Raw genomic sequence first — 18,343 nt, 5'->3', positions numbered from 1 at the left:
TTAACAAGGAGATCACAAATTAATCCTGACGTATTACACACGACTGGATCCAAAATAAACTGTTCCTTAGTTGGGTTGATGACATATTGTTCTACAAAACTATTCCATGAACTTATCCTCAGGATTACCTCTACCAATTTGATAAATTTAATTTAGATGAAGATAAAAGTTATTCATGATGATTGCATCATCTTTATTACAAGTCCCTATTATATCTTTATTAATACTCTACATATTAATACAGCTGTTAGGGGACATGTAGATACTTCCACAATGATACTTTTCACAAGAACACAAGAAACAGGAATAGGGTTAGGTGAATCAGTTCCTCCAGCCTGTTCTGTCATTCAATAAGATCATGGCTGATTCAGTCTGCGCCCCAACACCATTTTCCCATGCTCTCCAAAAGCTCTTGACTCTTTGTAGTTTGAATCACCCCTTGAATATATTTAATAACTGTCTCCACAGCTCTCTAAAGTAGAGAATTCCAAAGGTTCATGGTTCTCCTTATCTTCAGCTTAAATGGACAACCCCTTATGTGAAAACAATGTCTCTAGTTCTAGATAACACAACCTCTCCTAACATCTAGCCTGTCAATCCCCCTCAGGATCTTATGTTTCAATAAGATCATCCTTTTTGCATTCAAATAGAATCTTTACTTTTGTCTTTAAATCATTATTCCTTACTTTGACCCTATTTGTTGTTGTATTCTTATTGTTGTATGCATTGTGCTTTTCTATCACACACTTGGTTATCATTGCCCAGATAGTTACAAAGCAATATCTTGCCCTTTAGAACATAAAACAGTACAGCACAGGAACAGGCCCTTTGGCCCACCATGTCTGTGCCAACCATGATGCCAATTTAAAATGCATATCAGTCTGCCCATGGTTTATATCCCTCCATTCCCTGTCTGTTCATGTGTCAGTCTAAATGCCTCTTAAACATTACCATTGTATCTGCTTCCACCACCTCCATGTTCCAGGCACCTGCCATTCTCTGTGTGAAAACAAAAACTTACCCTACACATCTCCTTGAAACTTCCCCCTGTTACCTTAAAACTATGCCCTCAATTTCAGTTTCCTGAAGGTTCCACCTGAATCTTCCCTGCCATAACTTGGATTAATTTCATCTCTACAGGCCTAGGTCTGAGATTGGTCAGGATGCTGGTCCAAGGACTACTCAACCATAGCTCGTCCTAACAGAACAACTTCCTCGTTCCCTAATAGTGATGCTGGTGCCCCATAAATTGAAGCCCTTTTCTCTCACATTACTCCTTAAACTGCACATTCAATTCTGTAATCTGTTTGAACCACTGCCAATTTGCATATGGTTCAGGTAGCAACCCAGACAATATTCCTTTTGTGCTTCTGCCCTTGTTGCTCAGCAGAACCATCCTTTCGGGTAGAGCTGCATGGTAGAGAATAAGGTCACTGGCAGAAAACTTTGCCTCTGCGGATGAGAGTGGTGGAAACCCTCAACAAACAAAGAAATACAAGCGGGAGGTTGGGGGGGGGGGGGGCGAGGCATTGATGGAGCTCCGTTCGGCGCACGCGCAGTGCACTTCCTTGTTTCTTTGACAGAGGGAGGCGGGGGCACGTGACCAGCCACCCCGGGCGCGCCGCGAGACCGGGCGGGCAACCGCCGGCCTCAAGCGAGGCGCGTGCGCGCGCAACACGCGCACACAACCGATTGCGGGGCTGGAGGGAGAGACGTAGGGCGCGCGTGCGCGGGGTAGCGCAGTGGAAAAAAAATCCTCCGGCTGCTGTCGCGTCGGTGCGGGCGCTTGTGATTAATCTGCTCTCCTATTGTTTCTTCTTCATTATTACCCCCCCTTTCCCCCCCCATCCCCTCCCACACCATCACCACCTGGACCCTCGGCTTTCCTCACCGCTTTGCCCGCCCACCTTTCTTCCTTCCCTCCCTCTCTCCGTCGCCGCTGTGAAGGATGCCCGATCAAATATCGGTGTCGGAGTTCATCGCCGAGACGACGGAGGACTACAACTCGCCGACCACGTCCAGCTTCACCACCAAGCTGCTCAACTGCAGGAACACGGCGTCCCTGCTTGAGGAGGTAAGGAGTGGTGCATTCGAGCGGATCAAGTGGGGAGAAAGAGAGAGGCTGGCACAGGAAGGAAGGAGGATCAAGCAAAACAAGGGGGCTGGGAGAAAGGCAGCCATCTGTCTTGTGCTGCAGATCCCGCTGGTTCTTCCTCCCGGCACGTTGCTGTGTGTGTTCCTCCCTCTCTTGCTGCTTCTAGTAAAGTCTGCGCATTTGGTGGTTGCATAATTAAGGTGCTTGGGGGGCGAGCTCTTGTAGTTAGTGATGGGTCTTGTTGCATCTCCAGTTGCTGCTGTTGCTCATCGAGACACCAACTCTCATCCCGCATCCCCCTTTTATTTTAATTTGAACCACATTTCCCTTGTTGTTGTTATGGGATATTGCATGATTCCACTCAGTTTCAGGAGAACGTGCATGCAGAGGAACTTGGGACCTATGCCCCTTCTACATTATTTTAATATTTCTTTTGTGTGCATGTGTCAGCAAAAGATTTACGAAACATTTCTTGTCTCTCCCCCCCCCCCCCCCCCCCCCCCCCCACCCCCCCCCCACCACAGCCCCCGATGTCTTGGCAGAGCTTGTGCAAGGCAGATTTGTACCACTGCGTTTGTATTGCTGTAACATGTTGGCGAAGGACTAGTGAATTGTATTATTCCTGTGTTCAGGGTATTCTCAATCTTTCCAGACTGCTGATTTTTTAGCATGTTAAACTTAAAACGTCAGTTGGATTTTCTGTCACCATCATGCAGGAACGAATAATCAAAATTGTAATTTCCATCTTCTTAGTTCCTCATTTTCTCTAATTTCATATGTAATGCTTTTTACATGGTTCAGTGTTGCTGGCTTTGCATCTTGATTGATGAAGACTATGAAGTCTTAATTATTGTTTTTCTTTATTGGCTTTTTCACAGTCTCTGACATTTCAGGATTGTTATTGGTGTGGAATTGAAGTGGCAACAGGGCCTAAGGCTATGCCTTTGCTCACTCAATTCATTTCTGGGTTTGCTGAGAAAACTGTGGCATTCTCAATGTACTTCTTGTGTCTCAATTTTTAAGATATTTTCTTTTCTTAAAACAAAATCAGAATGCCCTTATTGTAACTTTGCAGTATCCTTCTTTGAGGAAGATGAGAACAAGACTCCTCAGAGGCTCTGTGGCTTGTGATATTGCTGAACTGGGTGTTGAGTGCATAGTATAGGGTGGACATAGTTTGAATTCTTCTGTGATTATTATCTTATTGGGGCAAGGCATCTTATCTTGATTCAGCACCTAGCTAAGACCAAGACTGCTGGCAGGGAATATAATCGCAAGAAAAAATTGTGTACTTCTATTATATTTGGATTGTGGAGCATGGTAGTTGTACTGACAATGTTGTTAATATTGAACTTAATGTTTTCATAGTGCTATGTTCAAATGATCAATGTTATTTGCATAACATGATTAGAAATGTTAATGCTTGCATTTCATTGCCATATTTCTTTTTGGTCTATTAAAAGATACAGGAATGTACTTGGGTTGGACTAAGATTTCATTCAGTTCGTGTAATAAGGATTCTTGATAATAATGGGTAATGGAGAAGGTCATTGAGGATAGTGCTTGATGTAGTCAACATGGATTTCAGCTATGTTTTTGACAAGGTGACTCATGGCAGGCTGGTCAAACGTTAATAGTCCTTGGGACCTAAGAGTGGGAAATTTGCTTAGTAGCAGAAAGCCAAAGGGATTTGATTGTGTGTGGTGATTGGAAGTCTGTTATCAGCAGGATTCCAAAAGGCATGGTACTCAGTCCCTTGCTTTTTGGAGAGTATATTAATAATAATTGACACTTGGGTTTAGGTTTACCTTTCTGCCCAACTGACCGGAAAGACTAAACTTTCTGGTCAATTGGGCAGAAAGGTAACAAATGAAATGCAATCCAGCATTGTAATGCATTTGGGGAGGTGCAACAACACAATAAGGATACTGAGAAGTGCAGAGAAACGTGGGCACCTTGGACTGCATGTTTGCAGATGCTGAAAGTTTGCAGTATAGGTTGGTTGAGGTGGTTAAAAAGGCATTGGGCATGCTTTTTAACAGAAGACAGGGCAAAGTGATAGAACTGCGCAGCTTAAGTACTGCATAGAATTCTGATCACCACATTATTAGTAAAGACACGTTTGCACTGGAGAGGATGCACTGGATATTTAAGACTACGTTGCTAAGACTGGAAAATTTTAACTGAAGGAAGATTGGATAGGCTTGGTGTTATTTTCTTTGAAACAAACGAAGCTGCAGTAAAAAATTAATGGGACTCTTAAAATTGAGAGAGTAAGAAGAAAGGACCAATTTCTTTTAGCAGAGAGGGCATAGATTTAAAGAATTTGATAAAAGGATTAGATGGGAAGAGATGATAAGGCCTCTTTATACTGATGATTGTAGGGTCTAGAACTCACTAATCGAAAGGTAGGTCGATGCATAAATCCTCTTCAGATTTATAAATTACTTGGATATGTATTTAGAAGAGGCAGAACTCGCAGGGCAATGGACCAGGTGGGATTAGGCTTGGTGGCTTTTTTGATTGACATAATAGACTGGCCACCTCCTGTGCCATATTTTTCTATGATAAAGCAATGATCTCCAGTGATATGGTAAACCCTTTTTATATTGAAAATTATTTCGGAAGGTGTTTCTACGTAGTAAGTACATGCCTAGTAACATTATTTTAAAGTGAGTATTCTTTGAAATATCACATTCTTGTTCCACTGGCTGTTTTGAAATATTCAGTGTTTTCTTGTGCTGTGAAAGATATTGATTTGTAATGTATTGATCTATGATCAGCGAACTCTTAAGATAATGAAACCTGCTCACAGCAGAACATAATTATGTGGTGAGATTAAGATCTTGTTGTAGCATAAAGTCCTGCAACTGCAACTTATTCTGCAAGAAAAAAGATGCATTTCTAGATTTTCCTCACCTAAGCTAGATTAAAAGATGTGATCCGAAAGTCACAGTGGAAAAGTTTTAAAGAATTAATACAGAACTTGCCAAGCAACTGCTCCTTTAAGACAAGACAGATCTAACAGGAACAGTGATTTTAGCCATGGTCATCAAGAGAAAGAGTATTAAATCAAGAAAAAGGATTGGGAAAATTTCTCAGTTCAGCAGAGGACCAAGGTATTGATAAGGTAAGTAGAATACAAGAGTAGGCTAAAGAGAAAAATGAAAAGGGATTCTGTAGATGTGTAACAAACAAAGAAATGTTTAGGACAAGTTATGTGAGTCTCTTGTGGATTGAGATGAGAAATGAGGAAAAGGAAACTGGAGAAATTAATATTTTGTCTGATTTTTATGGAAGAAAACACAAAAAACAATAGTGGAGGACTATAGGTCTAAAGTAAGAAGTTTAAAGAAATTATCATTTGTTTAAAAAAAAAACTAGTATTGGTGAAATTAATAAGAGTAAAAGGTGATAAATCCCCAGGATTTGATAACCTGCATATACACTTTTGAAGGGGCTATCTATGGATATGAGATGAAGGTACCGGTTGCCAATTTCCATAATTTCATAGGCTCTAGAATGGTCCTCACATCTGTGAGGATGTGAAAGATAGCAAATGTATCCTGCTCTAAGAAAGGAGGTAGGAAACAAGCAATAGTAGAACTGGTTACTCTGACATCAGTTATAGGCAGAATGTTATCTTTTAATAAGGAAGTAGCAACACATTTGGAAAATAATAAAAAGGATTGATCAGAGTTGACATTGATTTATGAAAGACAAATCATGTCTGACAAGTCCCTTGCAATTTTTTGAGGTTGTGACTAGTAGGATAGATGAGGGTAAACAGTTGATGTGTATGGGACATTCAGAACAGCTTTAATGCAGTGCCACACGAGAGAGCATTAAACAAAATTAGAACATTGTTTTGGGGGTAGTATATTGGCATGGACTGAGGATTGATTAACGGTTGGGACACAAGAATAAATGGGTCATTTTTTAGATTGAGAGGCTGTGATCAGTGCTGGGGCCCTGGCTGTTCACAATCTCTATTAATGATTGGGTGAAGAGATAAAGTGTAATATATTCAAGTGTATTTAAAGGGATTGGCAGGGTAGATGCACAGTGATGGTCCCCAGGTTGGGGTGTCTAGGATCAAGGATCACACTCTTGCAATAAGGGCTGGGCTAGTCAAACAGATGAGAAGAATTTTTTTTATCCAAAGAGTAGTGAACCTCTGGAATTCTCTATTCAAGATGGCTGTGGAAGCTCAGTTGTTGAGTATTCTAGAAAGGGATTGATTTTTAAATGTCAAGGGACATAGGGTTAGTGCAGGAAAGTGGCACTGAAGTAGAAGATCCACTGTGATCCTATCGACTGGCAGAGCAGGTAAGAGGGGATGAATGACTTACTGTTATTCTCTTGTGTTTGAAGAGAGAATATGGAGAATAAATGTTACGTTTTATTGACAATTGATTTGAAATGCAATTATAGTTTTAATGCATACTGGTGCAGACTTGTATTTCTCCACTGTGTAATTTGTAAATCAAATTTGAACTGGTCACATTTTTTGATTGACAAATCATATTGAGCATCATGGCAACTCATAATTTGGATGATTTTCAAGGACCCAGACAATTTTCAGCATACTGCATGGATACCTGATTGTAAGCAATGATATTCTGTGTTTTGGAGGAATATATGGGCCATACATCAAAGTTGGCTTGTGTTATTCTGGTGTGAGACATTGGGTGTGTAAAATTGAGTGTAATTGGAATGCAGTGACTGCTGAAATATTTAGTTTCTGCTCCAGTGTTTTGGCATTTGCTGAGCCATTTGGTTTGACCAGTGGTAGTGGGTGTATATATTGTCAGAAGTCAGAATTTAGCTTCTGTTTACACAAATGACAGGTCAAAACTTGAAGTAGTAGTGAAATGAATATTCTAAACCAGTTATTTACACAGTTCAGGCAATGTGGTGTTTTGGGGTTCTTATTCAAGCCTTTACAATTGACCAGGGAATTTAAAAAGTGTGCAAAGGTTTCAGCAAAGTTGTTTCTACTCTTCTGAATTCTACTTTTAAACCCCACTGCCTTTGCCACTCTCAGTAATAAAACCCCCCCAGAGTTGTATGTTTGTTAATTAATGGTCTCTCATTCCTTTGGAATGCCTTCAAAATTTAAAACATTGCAGGAATGCAAAAGTTTTATTTAGTAATGCAAATTTTTTGCTTTGATATTTAATGCATTTTAAGATTATCCACATATACAGTGTGACACAAATTTGACAAATTATGTAGTGATTCCCCGGTTTATGATCCAGCTCAAAAATTTGCGCTGTATGGTCATTGACATTTTGGGCTGCATGTCTATGATTTACAAAGGTTTTTTTTCACGACAACAAACAGCACACCACGCTACCAAAATACCCATACTACATAATTGCTGAATGAAATGTTTCCCAGGAATGCATCATTTTCACAGATTGAGAAATTATAAATTTCTCTTTGCTTTCAGAAGTTGGTCGAGGTGATTGGCTGCAATAAAAATTCCATTATGTCTGTTCCCACTTAAATGTATACAAGATTACTGGACATCATAGTTAAGTCTTGTGGCAAATGTAGAACTATGTATTTGCATCAGTATATCATCAAATTCCTGATATTTCATTGTGTTTCAGTTAACTGATTCTTTAGAAGTGCTCTTTATTTAATGTCTAGTTTTACTATGAACTTTATTGAATGTAGAATTTAAACTGGAATTTATTTTGTAACCTAATTTTTGTACTGTACATTTGTTACTACATTTTTGTACTTTGAAGGAGAGAGGGCTCTCCTATCAGATTCTTTCTTCCGCCCTTTGCCTCTTCCACCCATCACCTCCCAGCTTCTCTCATCATTCCCTTTCACCCCACCTACCTACCTATCATCCCCCCGTCACCTGGACTTGCCTATCACCTGCCAGCTAATGCTCCTTCCCCTCCCCGTTTATTCTGGCTTCTGCCCTCTCCTTTTCCAGTGCTGATGAAGGGTTTCTGCCCGAAACATCGTCTATTCATTTCCCTCTATGGATGCTGCCTGACCTGCTGAGTTCCTCCAGCATTTTGTGTTCTGTGTTGTTTGTTTACTATAACTGAACTGTGTGCCATTCTGTTTCGATATTAAATGGAGATGAATATTGCAGGATGTTTCTTGGGTCTAATGAGTTAATTCATTGAAGAACATCTGTCTGTAAATGATATTGTGTTAAGTTAGCCTGCTGTTTTGGCTGATCTTCCCATGACAACATTTGGAGGACTCATTAGAACTCAGCAACTAGAACAGTGTTGGAAATGACTCTCTGCAGGAATGGAGAAGGGCAAAGTCATTAAGTATTCCCTCCTGGAACAACTTGCCTCACAGCATTTTGTAAAAAAAAATATTTTTTTTCTTAGAGTTGAACTAATGAGCAATTATTTGACTGAATCTTGCTGGCAAATGCTGTCAATCCTGCGGTGAAATGTTGGCATTTATGTCTAAGTGCAAACAAGCATGTGCTTCCAAACGTGGAAGTCCTGAACTTGCTGACACATTCCAGCTGGAGAATTTGTCAGTATGATCTGGACTCTGCAACAGCTCACTGATTTTGGGTCTTGCACAGGATCTGTGATGATTCGTTTTTAAGTTGGGTTTTGCAGCTGGCAAGGCAGAAAAGTTAAAATAAGGTTTATTACATTTTTAATTATTTGTATTTGCACCAACATCTTTAATTATTTAAATATTTTTGTTTTATGTTTTTCTAAGTATAACTTTAATTTTTTTTAATGTTACTTTTAATAATTTTTGAATATTAGGGAAGTTCAGAAGTACTTCAAAAGCTCGAGTAAAGCTGAGGATTTGCCATCTTGCCTATCCATGCAAAATGATTTCCTTGTAGGCCGGGTCCAGGATATTCTTCCCATGCAGATCCAAGCAAGGGTAAATGTAGGGGAGTGGTGAAACTGAGTAGTGAGTGTTGTGGCCCTACTCAGCAAAGTGCAGGCAGTTAGCTATTTTATTGGGATTTAATTAAACAAATTACCTGGTGAAAATGCATTAATATTTAAATTTAGTAACCTGGAATTTAGTGCAGAACAATATTGCATTACTTAAGAGTTTCATCAGTCTGTTTAGGTCCCTTGCTCTCATTAGTTGTTTTAAAAGTTAGTGTATTATTAATGCAACTGATTAGGCATTGATTATATTATAAATTGTAAAAATTGTGATTATAGCAACTTCTGGGCTGGGATATCTCTGCGTGTGGACGACTGATGCAATATTTCATTTGTCCATTCAAAAGCTGTCATGATTGGATTTGAAATTGGAGCTGATTGGTAATAGAAGCAGAATGGAGTTGAGATACTGCAGTTGCACAAGGGCAAGTGCAGACTTGCTATCTTTGTATTGAACTAAATCAGATTTACCTAATTGAGCACTTTCCCATTGTTGTGACAGATTTTTGAAGTGGAATGTATAATGAATAATGAGGGCTTGATGTAAATAACATGCACTACAATGGAATCAAAAAAATGAACATTTTTCCAAAGATGGCATGAAGACAATATTGCTGTTGCTTGTTACTGCTTAGCAAAACAAAATTTGCAAATGAGCTGTTTCCATACAAGCTTTTTGTCAATCTTGTTTTTCTGGAAGTTTTGTTTAAAGCTGACTCTTTAATATAAAGTATGGACCTCATAGTTACAAGTTAACTACATTGCTGCGTCCAGAATCAAATATTGAGTTGTTTAAAAAAAACTTAGTTAAATCATTCACTTAAAAACTACATTTCTTAAACTTGATTTTCATGACTTCTTATTTGTGTAAGTACTTCCAGTTTTGTTTTCATTTTCATCCTCATTCATCTGGCCTTATGCATGTAATGAAGACATTGGGCAGCCAGCATCTTCTAATAACCACTGTCAATTTAGGTCACTGACTCAGATGACATGAAGTTTGTTGTTTTGCGGTAGCAGTACAGTGAAAACATAAAATTACTACCATTACAAAAATAAATAGTGCAAAAAAAAAGAGGAATAATGAGGTAGTGTTCATGGACCATTCAGAAGTCTGATGGCAGAGGGGAAGAAACTGTTTCTGAATCGTTGAGTGTGGGTTTTCAGGGTTCTGTACCACCTCCCTGATTGTAGTAATGAGAAGAGGGCATGTCCTGGATGGTGAGGGTCCTTACCGATGGATGCTGCCTTCTTGAGGAACTGCTCTTGAGGATGACCTCAATGGTGAGTAGGGTTATGCCCATGATGGAGCTGGCTCAGTCTACAGCCCTCTGCAGCCTTTTGCAATCTTGTGCATTGGAGCCTCCATGCCAGGCTGTGATGCAACCAGCACTTCAGTTAATTGTTGAGACTGTTGATTTTTCACCTGAATTTTCCTTCCCATCAAGATTCCGCAGGTGCCTTTTGATGGAGTAAAGAATGGGAAATGAATCAAATGTCTGTGCTCATTGTGTTTATGAAAATTTGAGATCTGAATTATCTATCTATTTACAGCACAGAAGGAAGGAGTCTCTGGGTAACATTTCAGAGTTGGCAATTTTTTTGTTCAATTGTACTTGTATGGAAGTTATGTTTCTCCAAAAATCTATTGGCTGTCTAGTGGATTCATTCTGCTTCTGGGTCAACTGCATGGTGGATAACCTAACATGTTGCCTCATTAGGTGAGAATTTTTCTGGATACCCAATTGTGTTTCAAGTTAATGTGATGACATTTTTTCTCAATTGAGATTGGGACTAGTGCTAATTGATGTAATAGCTGAAGTAATTTTTTAAAGCAATGAAAGGATGCCTTCTGTTTCCAATCTTACAGCAAATTGTTTAGATACTCCCTCTGCCTAGATTTTAAAATAAATTCCTCAGCAAAATCCTAAAGGAAACACCACTGCCATTTTAACTGGCTATCTGAGAATGTAGCTGGTAAAGGGAACCTCAGAACATTATGCATTTTATTTATGATATGCTATAGCTTCTTGACAAATTGTATGTGGTCCCATCTTTGTTCATGCTGTGAAAGTTCAGGCTGTGAGATTTGCTTGCCTATCCTTCCTGTGGAAATTAAAGTTTCTGTAGATGCCCTCAATTACCAAAGGATAACAAAAGTTTAAAGAGAGTGAAGGAGCTTTTGGTAACTCCAACTGGTCTTGTATACTGCAGCTCCTGATACTTTGTTCTTGATTTGTACCTACATATTATTGTTCCAGAGGCATTTTGAACTTTCATTTTTACATTCTACATGCATTGGACCAGTTGCTGCTTAGTTGATAGCTTGAACATTGTGTGAGAACCACTGCCAGCCAACACCAGATGAAGAATTTATTTACAAATGACGTTTCTTCAGGATTGAGAAGTCCAGTTCTTTGGGTCCTGAGGTGACTGACGCTAATCTGAGATTGGCAGACTCTACTTCAGGTGGTGTAGAAGATGCTTGGCAGGGTGGGCAGGTGGGTAGTTTGGCAAAGTGGTGCCTTCCTTTCACCATTTACACTGGGCTTCTGCATGCTCCCAAAGTGTGGATTTGAGGTTTTCAGTACCATTTTGAATGCACTTTGGTCATTGGTCAGGAATTGGTGAGGCTGTTATACCTTTTGTAAGGTTTTAAGAACAAAATTGAATCTTTTCTTTGGTCCACCTGGTATTCTATGACTGTGACAAAGATCAGAATAACATGTCTTTTTTGGGAGTTTGGTTTTGAGGATGTGTATGATGTGACCTGCCAAGCAGGTCAACCGAGTGTAATTTGGGGCCTCTGTTGGGGGATGTTGACCTAAGAAAGTATGGTGATGTTCGCTTGCTTACTCTGCCAGTGAATTTGGAGGAATTTGTGAAGGTATGGTTGATGATATCTTTCCAATGCTTTAAGAATACTTCCATTCGGTGGTTCAGGATTGGGAAGCATATTGGAGGTCAGGAACTGCTGCTGTCTGGTAAACTCTGAGCTTTATGCAGGGTTTGAAGTAGTGTTTTTCTTTGGGTACCAGAGACTGAAGGTGCACTAAAGGTGATGGCAAATTTCATCATCTGTCTGTTTGCTTTTTTTAAAAAAAAAAGTGAGTCTAAGATTTAAGAAATGTAAATAATTATATTTGTTTTAAGTTTTCAATTAGTGTTAGTTGTCAGCTTTACTCAGCTGATGATACTAATTGACTTTGAGGTGGAATTCAGTTCCATTCACATTTATCTTTCTGAAGTTCTAATCTCTAATCCTCTTCTTAAGATGCTACCTTTTATATTGTGGCAGTTTATAAAAAGCCATCTTGTAATGCATACCCTGCCAGTTCACTGATGGTCTCAGTTTTAATATGTCACGTCTTCAAACCTGTGAATACACTTGGATACATGTAAACTGTATTTGAAATTTAAAGTTTGGAATTTATGCCCCTGAGTCTGAAGATTGTGATCTCTAAGGTTTCAATGTATAGTCTAGGCTGATGGTTAAGTGCAGTGCTGAGGGGTTGCTGACACTGAGGATTAAACTGAGATCTTGTCAGATGCATGTAAAGGGTTGTATGACATAAGTATGTAAGCTTGCCTCGTGATCTAAATATTTATTACATCTACTTCCTTGGTTGCAGTATACCATATAAATGGTTCAATAACTTGCTTTACTTAATTAGCACTCTGCTGTTTTGATCTGTTTTAATGTATAGATAGTTTAACTTTTTGCTTTGATCAAAACACTGCAATTCTTTGTTGTCACTTCTCAACGATCTGATCTGTTGTTTGCTTCCTCAGTGTTGATGTCCTTAGGCCATTGTTTACACTGATTTGGTTGGTGATTTTGGCAAGTGTGATAGTTTTCTTTTATGTCTTGGGTTTTGGCCCTCTTCATTACTATACTTTTGCATCTTTATGTTTTCAACCACTTCCTCTCCTGCACATTTCACTGCCCTTGTTGGCAATGAATACCAACACACACTGTCTGGTTGAACTCTCTGAAATGGTCTCAATTTCCACTTGCTCAGCCTAAAGAGTGTAGACTTGTGCATATCTGGCACCCAACAGGTGTAGACTTAAAAGGTGAATGTCTGGGTTGAGAGGGATAGAAGGTTTGGTTGCTTTCTTTTGGCATGAGAATATCCTGGCCACTGGGTATGCAAACTTGCTATGAATACAAGTGGAAGAGGTTAAATGCAAGGGGAGGTGCAGTGTACCCAAGTTTGATGGTATAAAGTTAAGTGGAAGAGGGCATAAACAGTTTACAAAGGTAAAATGTAGACAGCAAGGTAGCAGATGGATTATATTATAAAATGTGATTTGGCTAGAAAAACTTATACCAGAGTCATACAATTTTAAATATGTTGGTGTACAGTAGAAATTTCATGAAATGCTGAAAATTGACATACAGCAAACAGTTGGGAAAGCAAATGGTGCATTGCCTTCATTACATGGTATTGAAGTAGGGGAAGAATAAAACTGTATGGACTATGTGCCTGAGAACAGCACTGAATTTGGAGACATAATGTTGCTTCCAGCCCAATAAATCTTGCAGAGTCCTCCTTACAAATATCTGGAAAGTGGTGTGTAATAAATTATGAGAGTTGTTCCACTGGGCAGCAAGGAGCAGCGTGACTTTATCCTTGCAGAACCCTATAGACAATGTATGGCCTGTCCTATTGACAGAGCAGACCCACCGGAGGGGGCAGCACTGTAATTGCAAAAATTCCATGGGATGCCGCAACATAAATTCTGGACTCCATGAAGTCTCACGGCATCAGATCAAACATGGGCAAGAAAACCTGCTGATTACTCCCTCCCTCAGATGAGGAATCAGTGTTCTTCCATGTTGAAAAGCTCTTGGAAATGGCACCAAGGGCACAGAATGTACTTTGGTTGGGGGACTTCCATGTCCATCACCAGGAATGGATTGGTAGCAGTACTGTAGAGTCTTGAAGGACATATTGTCAGATTAGGTCTGCTGTGGTAGGCAGTGAGTGAATCAACATGCGGAATAAATGTACTTGACCTCATCCTTGCCAGTCTACCTTTAGTAGATACACCTATCCATGGCCTCGTTGGCAGAAGTGAGAACTGCATAGTCCTTGTGAAATCAATATCCTGGCTTCCAATCAAGAAGACTCTATTTTGTATGACACAATAGAATTATGTTTAAAAAGGATAGATTCTGAACAGATCTGGCAGTTCAAGACTGGGTATCCATGAGGTGATACGGAGCAGCAACAGAAATATACACCACTGCAATTGTGGCCTGGGATATGCAACAAGATTAGATGACTTTCAGACTTGGGCTGATGAGTGGCAAGTAATATTTATGGCACAAAAATGCCAGATGATGACCATCTCCAACAAGGGAGAATCTAACCACGTACCTTTTGACATTGATGTTCTGGAGGTCTTGCACAGTGGCAGCTAATTTTCTGAACATGTGCAGGAGCTTGCTTAGGACAGCAAAATTGGTCAATACTATCAAGAGAAGAGAATGCAGGTATGACTTGAAATGTTTGGCTTTGAGATCATTTGTGGGCATCAGGATGACTGAGCAGCTTCTTGTGAGGATAAAGGAGAGGATACCAACTTGAAAGCCATAAATTGATACCACACTCAAGTTGGCAGAACAAGAACCATTATGAAATGCAGGTTCTTTGCCACACCAGAGATGTGTTGCTTGATGCAGTCCATACAACAGATTCTTCTGTCCTAAATTGCTATACAATTCTGCTCAAGTTGTAAACTCGGTAATACATAAAGTATTAAAGTGTATACTCAAGACCACCTACATTTTCTAGTTTTGTTTGGGAGGGGAAGTGGTACTGCTTTCCTATTAACTTACTTGCCCACAATTTTGATTTCTCACCATCTGCTTTCCTCCTCCTCATCTGTTTAATCTCATGACTGCCCTTTTACCACTCATTTGAGACCCTTACTAAATCATTGTATCCTCCTCTCTTTTTTGCTCTGCTTTCAGTTACTTACCCTTGCATTCCTTGTTTGATTTCCCCTCAGGAGGAGGATTTAAAAAAAACTATCCTATCAAATTTGCTTCTCTTCTCCCCACTTTCAATCCACTTGATACGGGTTTGATTTGGTTATCTGATTTAACCTTTTTACGAACTGAATTAGGGTAGGTATCCTCTCTCTAGCTTCCGGTTTTTCCTTGTGGAAAAGAAGTGCAGTCAGTAGCAATTTTATTGAAAAAGAGCTTTTGAAGCATGGTTAAAATGATGTTTAAAAATAACTTCACCACATCAGTTACTTGACATTGAGTAATTCTGGGACATTTTAGGTATTTTGTCTGAATCTGTAACATTTCATAAAAATAAAGTCAAGCCTACCCTGTTGAATTCATTCATGCGAATGATACAGCTGTTAAATATAAAAATGCTACCGTGTGGTTGCTACTAGATTCTTAATCCAGAAATTTGGACTAAGAATTCAGAGTTGAGAATGTGAATTAATTTTTTTGTTCAAGAAAAGGAATGAAAAGTTGACACCTTTATTTATAAATACACTTTTGTAGAAGAAACTTGCCATCTTATCCAGTCTATTGTGTGACTCTTCTCCTGTACCATATTTTGTAGCGTAGTAAGCCACAAGAATTACCAATAAACTGTGGTCTTAACTGTCAGTAACTCCCAAATCCAAAGAATGAATAAAACAAGTGACTATGTTCAGGGCTTAATTTCCTTATTTTGTTTTGAGAGTATCTATTGATAATTAGTTTTTACCACCACAGAGGTTTGTTAGGTAATATCAAATGATTAATGTAACTGAAAATATGTTAAATGTAAGTATTAATTTTAATGCTGATATAATTAATTCTGAGGTACAGTTGTTTCCCTTACAAGTGGAAAAACACATTTATGCATGTACTTGTGAAGGTTGGTGTGAATATGTAAATCACTGGTTTATTTGAAGTTATGCATTCTCCATTTGTGTTGTTAACTCTTGACAGCATAGCTACTTAGTCTTGGGGTTGTAAAGAGTGCTTTCTGGTTTGGTTTCTAATTTGTTAAACCACAACTTCATTGTGAACTCTAGAATTTATGAAAATAGGTTATTTTCAGTGTCTTGCAAGATGCTGGAAATAGTGCAAGCTTTCACATGATTGGTAAAGGCATTGCCAACCTTTTGAGCTAAACTAATACAAGTACATTGAGATTAAAAAAAACATTAAAATGCATATTTACTATACACTTCAAAGTAGTGTCAACTAAAATTCTTTACAAGTTTAACTAACAGCCATTCATCATCACTAAAGGATTTGATTTTTTAAAAAATTTTAGATTTAACTATGTTTTCAGTGTTTACTTTTGCAGGTTCTACATCTGAAGGGTTATTGTGATACCTTTTATATAAGCTGTTTTATAGACAATGAGCTAGTTTGAAGTCTGATTTTCATTAATTATATGAACTCATGACAAAATTTTATCTTTGCACTGTACTGCTGCCACAAAACAAATTTCTCGTCATAAGATGGTGATAATAAATCTGATTCTGAATATTTGAGGATCACTGAAACCATATCATCATTAATTATTGAATTAAATAGTTCTTCTGATCCCTCTGCTCCATCTTTGCTGTTAGGTTCCCTGAACTTTGGGATCACATGAGCCTTAAGTTCCTGTACCAAAGTATTGGGAAGAAAAAATAGCTCACCAGATTTTTTTTCAATTACTTGCCCTCAATGTTGACACAATGCCCAAGGAAGGAGATGATCTTGGGCTGACTCAGTTTTCAACCTAGACTGAACTGGGTTTCTGATCCCATACCCGTCCATCAAAAGGCTGTGTCTTTTCCACCTTGAAAATATCACCACCTTCTTTTCAATTTATCCCATCTGCTTCATCACATTTTTGTAACCTTAAAATGTGTCTTTTTCGATACTCTTCTGTTAGGACTCCCATCGTATATATTTAAAGCCTTGCTGTCAATACCCCCTTCCACAATTGTTATGTTAGGCCAAACCATTATCTCACTCAAATTACATGATATCAAGGCCATTTTGTATGCCTCAAATTTGAACTCCTATTATTTAAAATCTCTGTAGTTCTTCTCCCTTTTTGTTTATAATCTCTTCCAGCTCTACCATTTCTTCTTTTGATTTCTCCATTTCTTCTATTCTGGTATTTTATGCATATGTGCTCTATTTGTACCAGCATTGGCAGTAATGTCTTTGGTTGCATGTGCAATGCAATCTGCATTTCAACCTTTGTCTTTTTTCCACTGAGTCATGGTCATCTTCACCAAATGTGTTTTGGTTTTGTGGTTATTTTCCTTAAGTTCTTGTGAAGTGACTTGAGTTTTTTAAAATAATGTTTAAGCTGTTGTTTCATTCCAGGATGTTCCACTCAAATTTGTAATAAAGTGATTTGAAATTTTCAGGAATGTTTTTGCAACCTTTTAGAAGTGTGAGTTGCCAATAAGACTAATATAAAATTGATGTGAAGCTATTCCTTTAACACTTAAAGATTAACTAGTTTGCATCCCTCCTTTGCCAATGATATCATTCATTGGTGTACTCCTTAGAATTCAGTATTCAACCCCTGGCCTTTAAAGTAATGGGCCTTTTTCAAAAAAAAAGCAAAGAAATGGAGGGGCTTACCACTGACTGATCTTTTAAAAAAAAATTCCCTATATAAAAAATCTAAATTGTCTCTTTGGTGAGAGAGTGCCTTTTTAAAATGCTTTCTGCTGCCTGGTATCAATTCAAGGGAGCATTTTTTTGTATAAAATGTCATGGAAGAGTGGAACAAATGCAAGTTGAAATTGAAATGTGATAACAGTTTTTAAAGTTTTATATTTTCTTAATCGTTTAATGTTCCTTATATTTTAATTAAAAAGATGTGATCTGTTTTTCTAAAATTTTTAGTGAGTATTTAATTGTTTTTGAATATCAATGAGATTGAACACATTCAAACTTAGTAGTAGCTTTGGCCAATGTGCTGGGGATGTAGCCTTACTGGCTGATACGATATCCACATGTTTAAGTCTGCAAATCAATTTTGGAGCCAGTCAACTGGGAGCCTGCTTCCCTGGATAAGGCCGTGCCTAGGAGCCCATTCAAACAAACAAGTGTATGCAACTGCCAGGCTCAAGTGGCACACTGGTCAGTGGCAGATCTGGTTTGTTACTTTTGTCAGTCATATGTTTATATGATACAAGCACAATAGACTGCTATATCACTGTGGACTATGTGCTTCTTGGTACAATTTTGATGTAACTTTCATTCAAAAACCAACCAAGAAACTAAAAAAATTGGATCCACTGAAGAGTGCAGTTAATAGAAGCTCTATAATGGCATTGCATATACAGAGTCTAATTC

The 18,343-nt window shown here is 38.6% G+C and overlaps 1 protein-coding gene across 1 annotated transcript in view; it reads left to right on the top strand.

Annotated features, from left to right (window-relative positions):
* Positions 1 to 1,611: 1,611 nt before the first annotated feature.
* LOC127574152 (arf-GAP with SH3 domain, ANK repeat and PH domain-containing protein 1-like) overlaps positions 1,612 to 18,343 on the top strand; it is a 210,002-nt gene continuing 193,270 nt past the window's right edge. Inside the window, 1 exon segment of the mRNA XM_052022915.1 lies at positions 1,612 to 2,074. Coding sequence (XP_051878875.1) covers positions 1,949 to 2,074 — 126 coding nt within the window. The 5' untranslated portion in view covers positions 1,612 to 1,948.

This window comes from Pristis pectinata, chromosome 9 (assembly GCF_009764475.1).
Source record: "Pristis pectinata isolate sPriPec2 chromosome 9, sPriPec2.1.pri, whole genome shotgun sequence".
Taxonomy (NCBI): Eukaryota; Metazoa; Chordata; class Chondrichthyes; order Rhinopristiformes; family Pristidae; genus Pristis; species Pristis pectinata.
The sequence above is the reverse complement of the archived record's forward strand: the minus strand, read 5'-3'. Positions and strand labels throughout refer to the sequence as shown.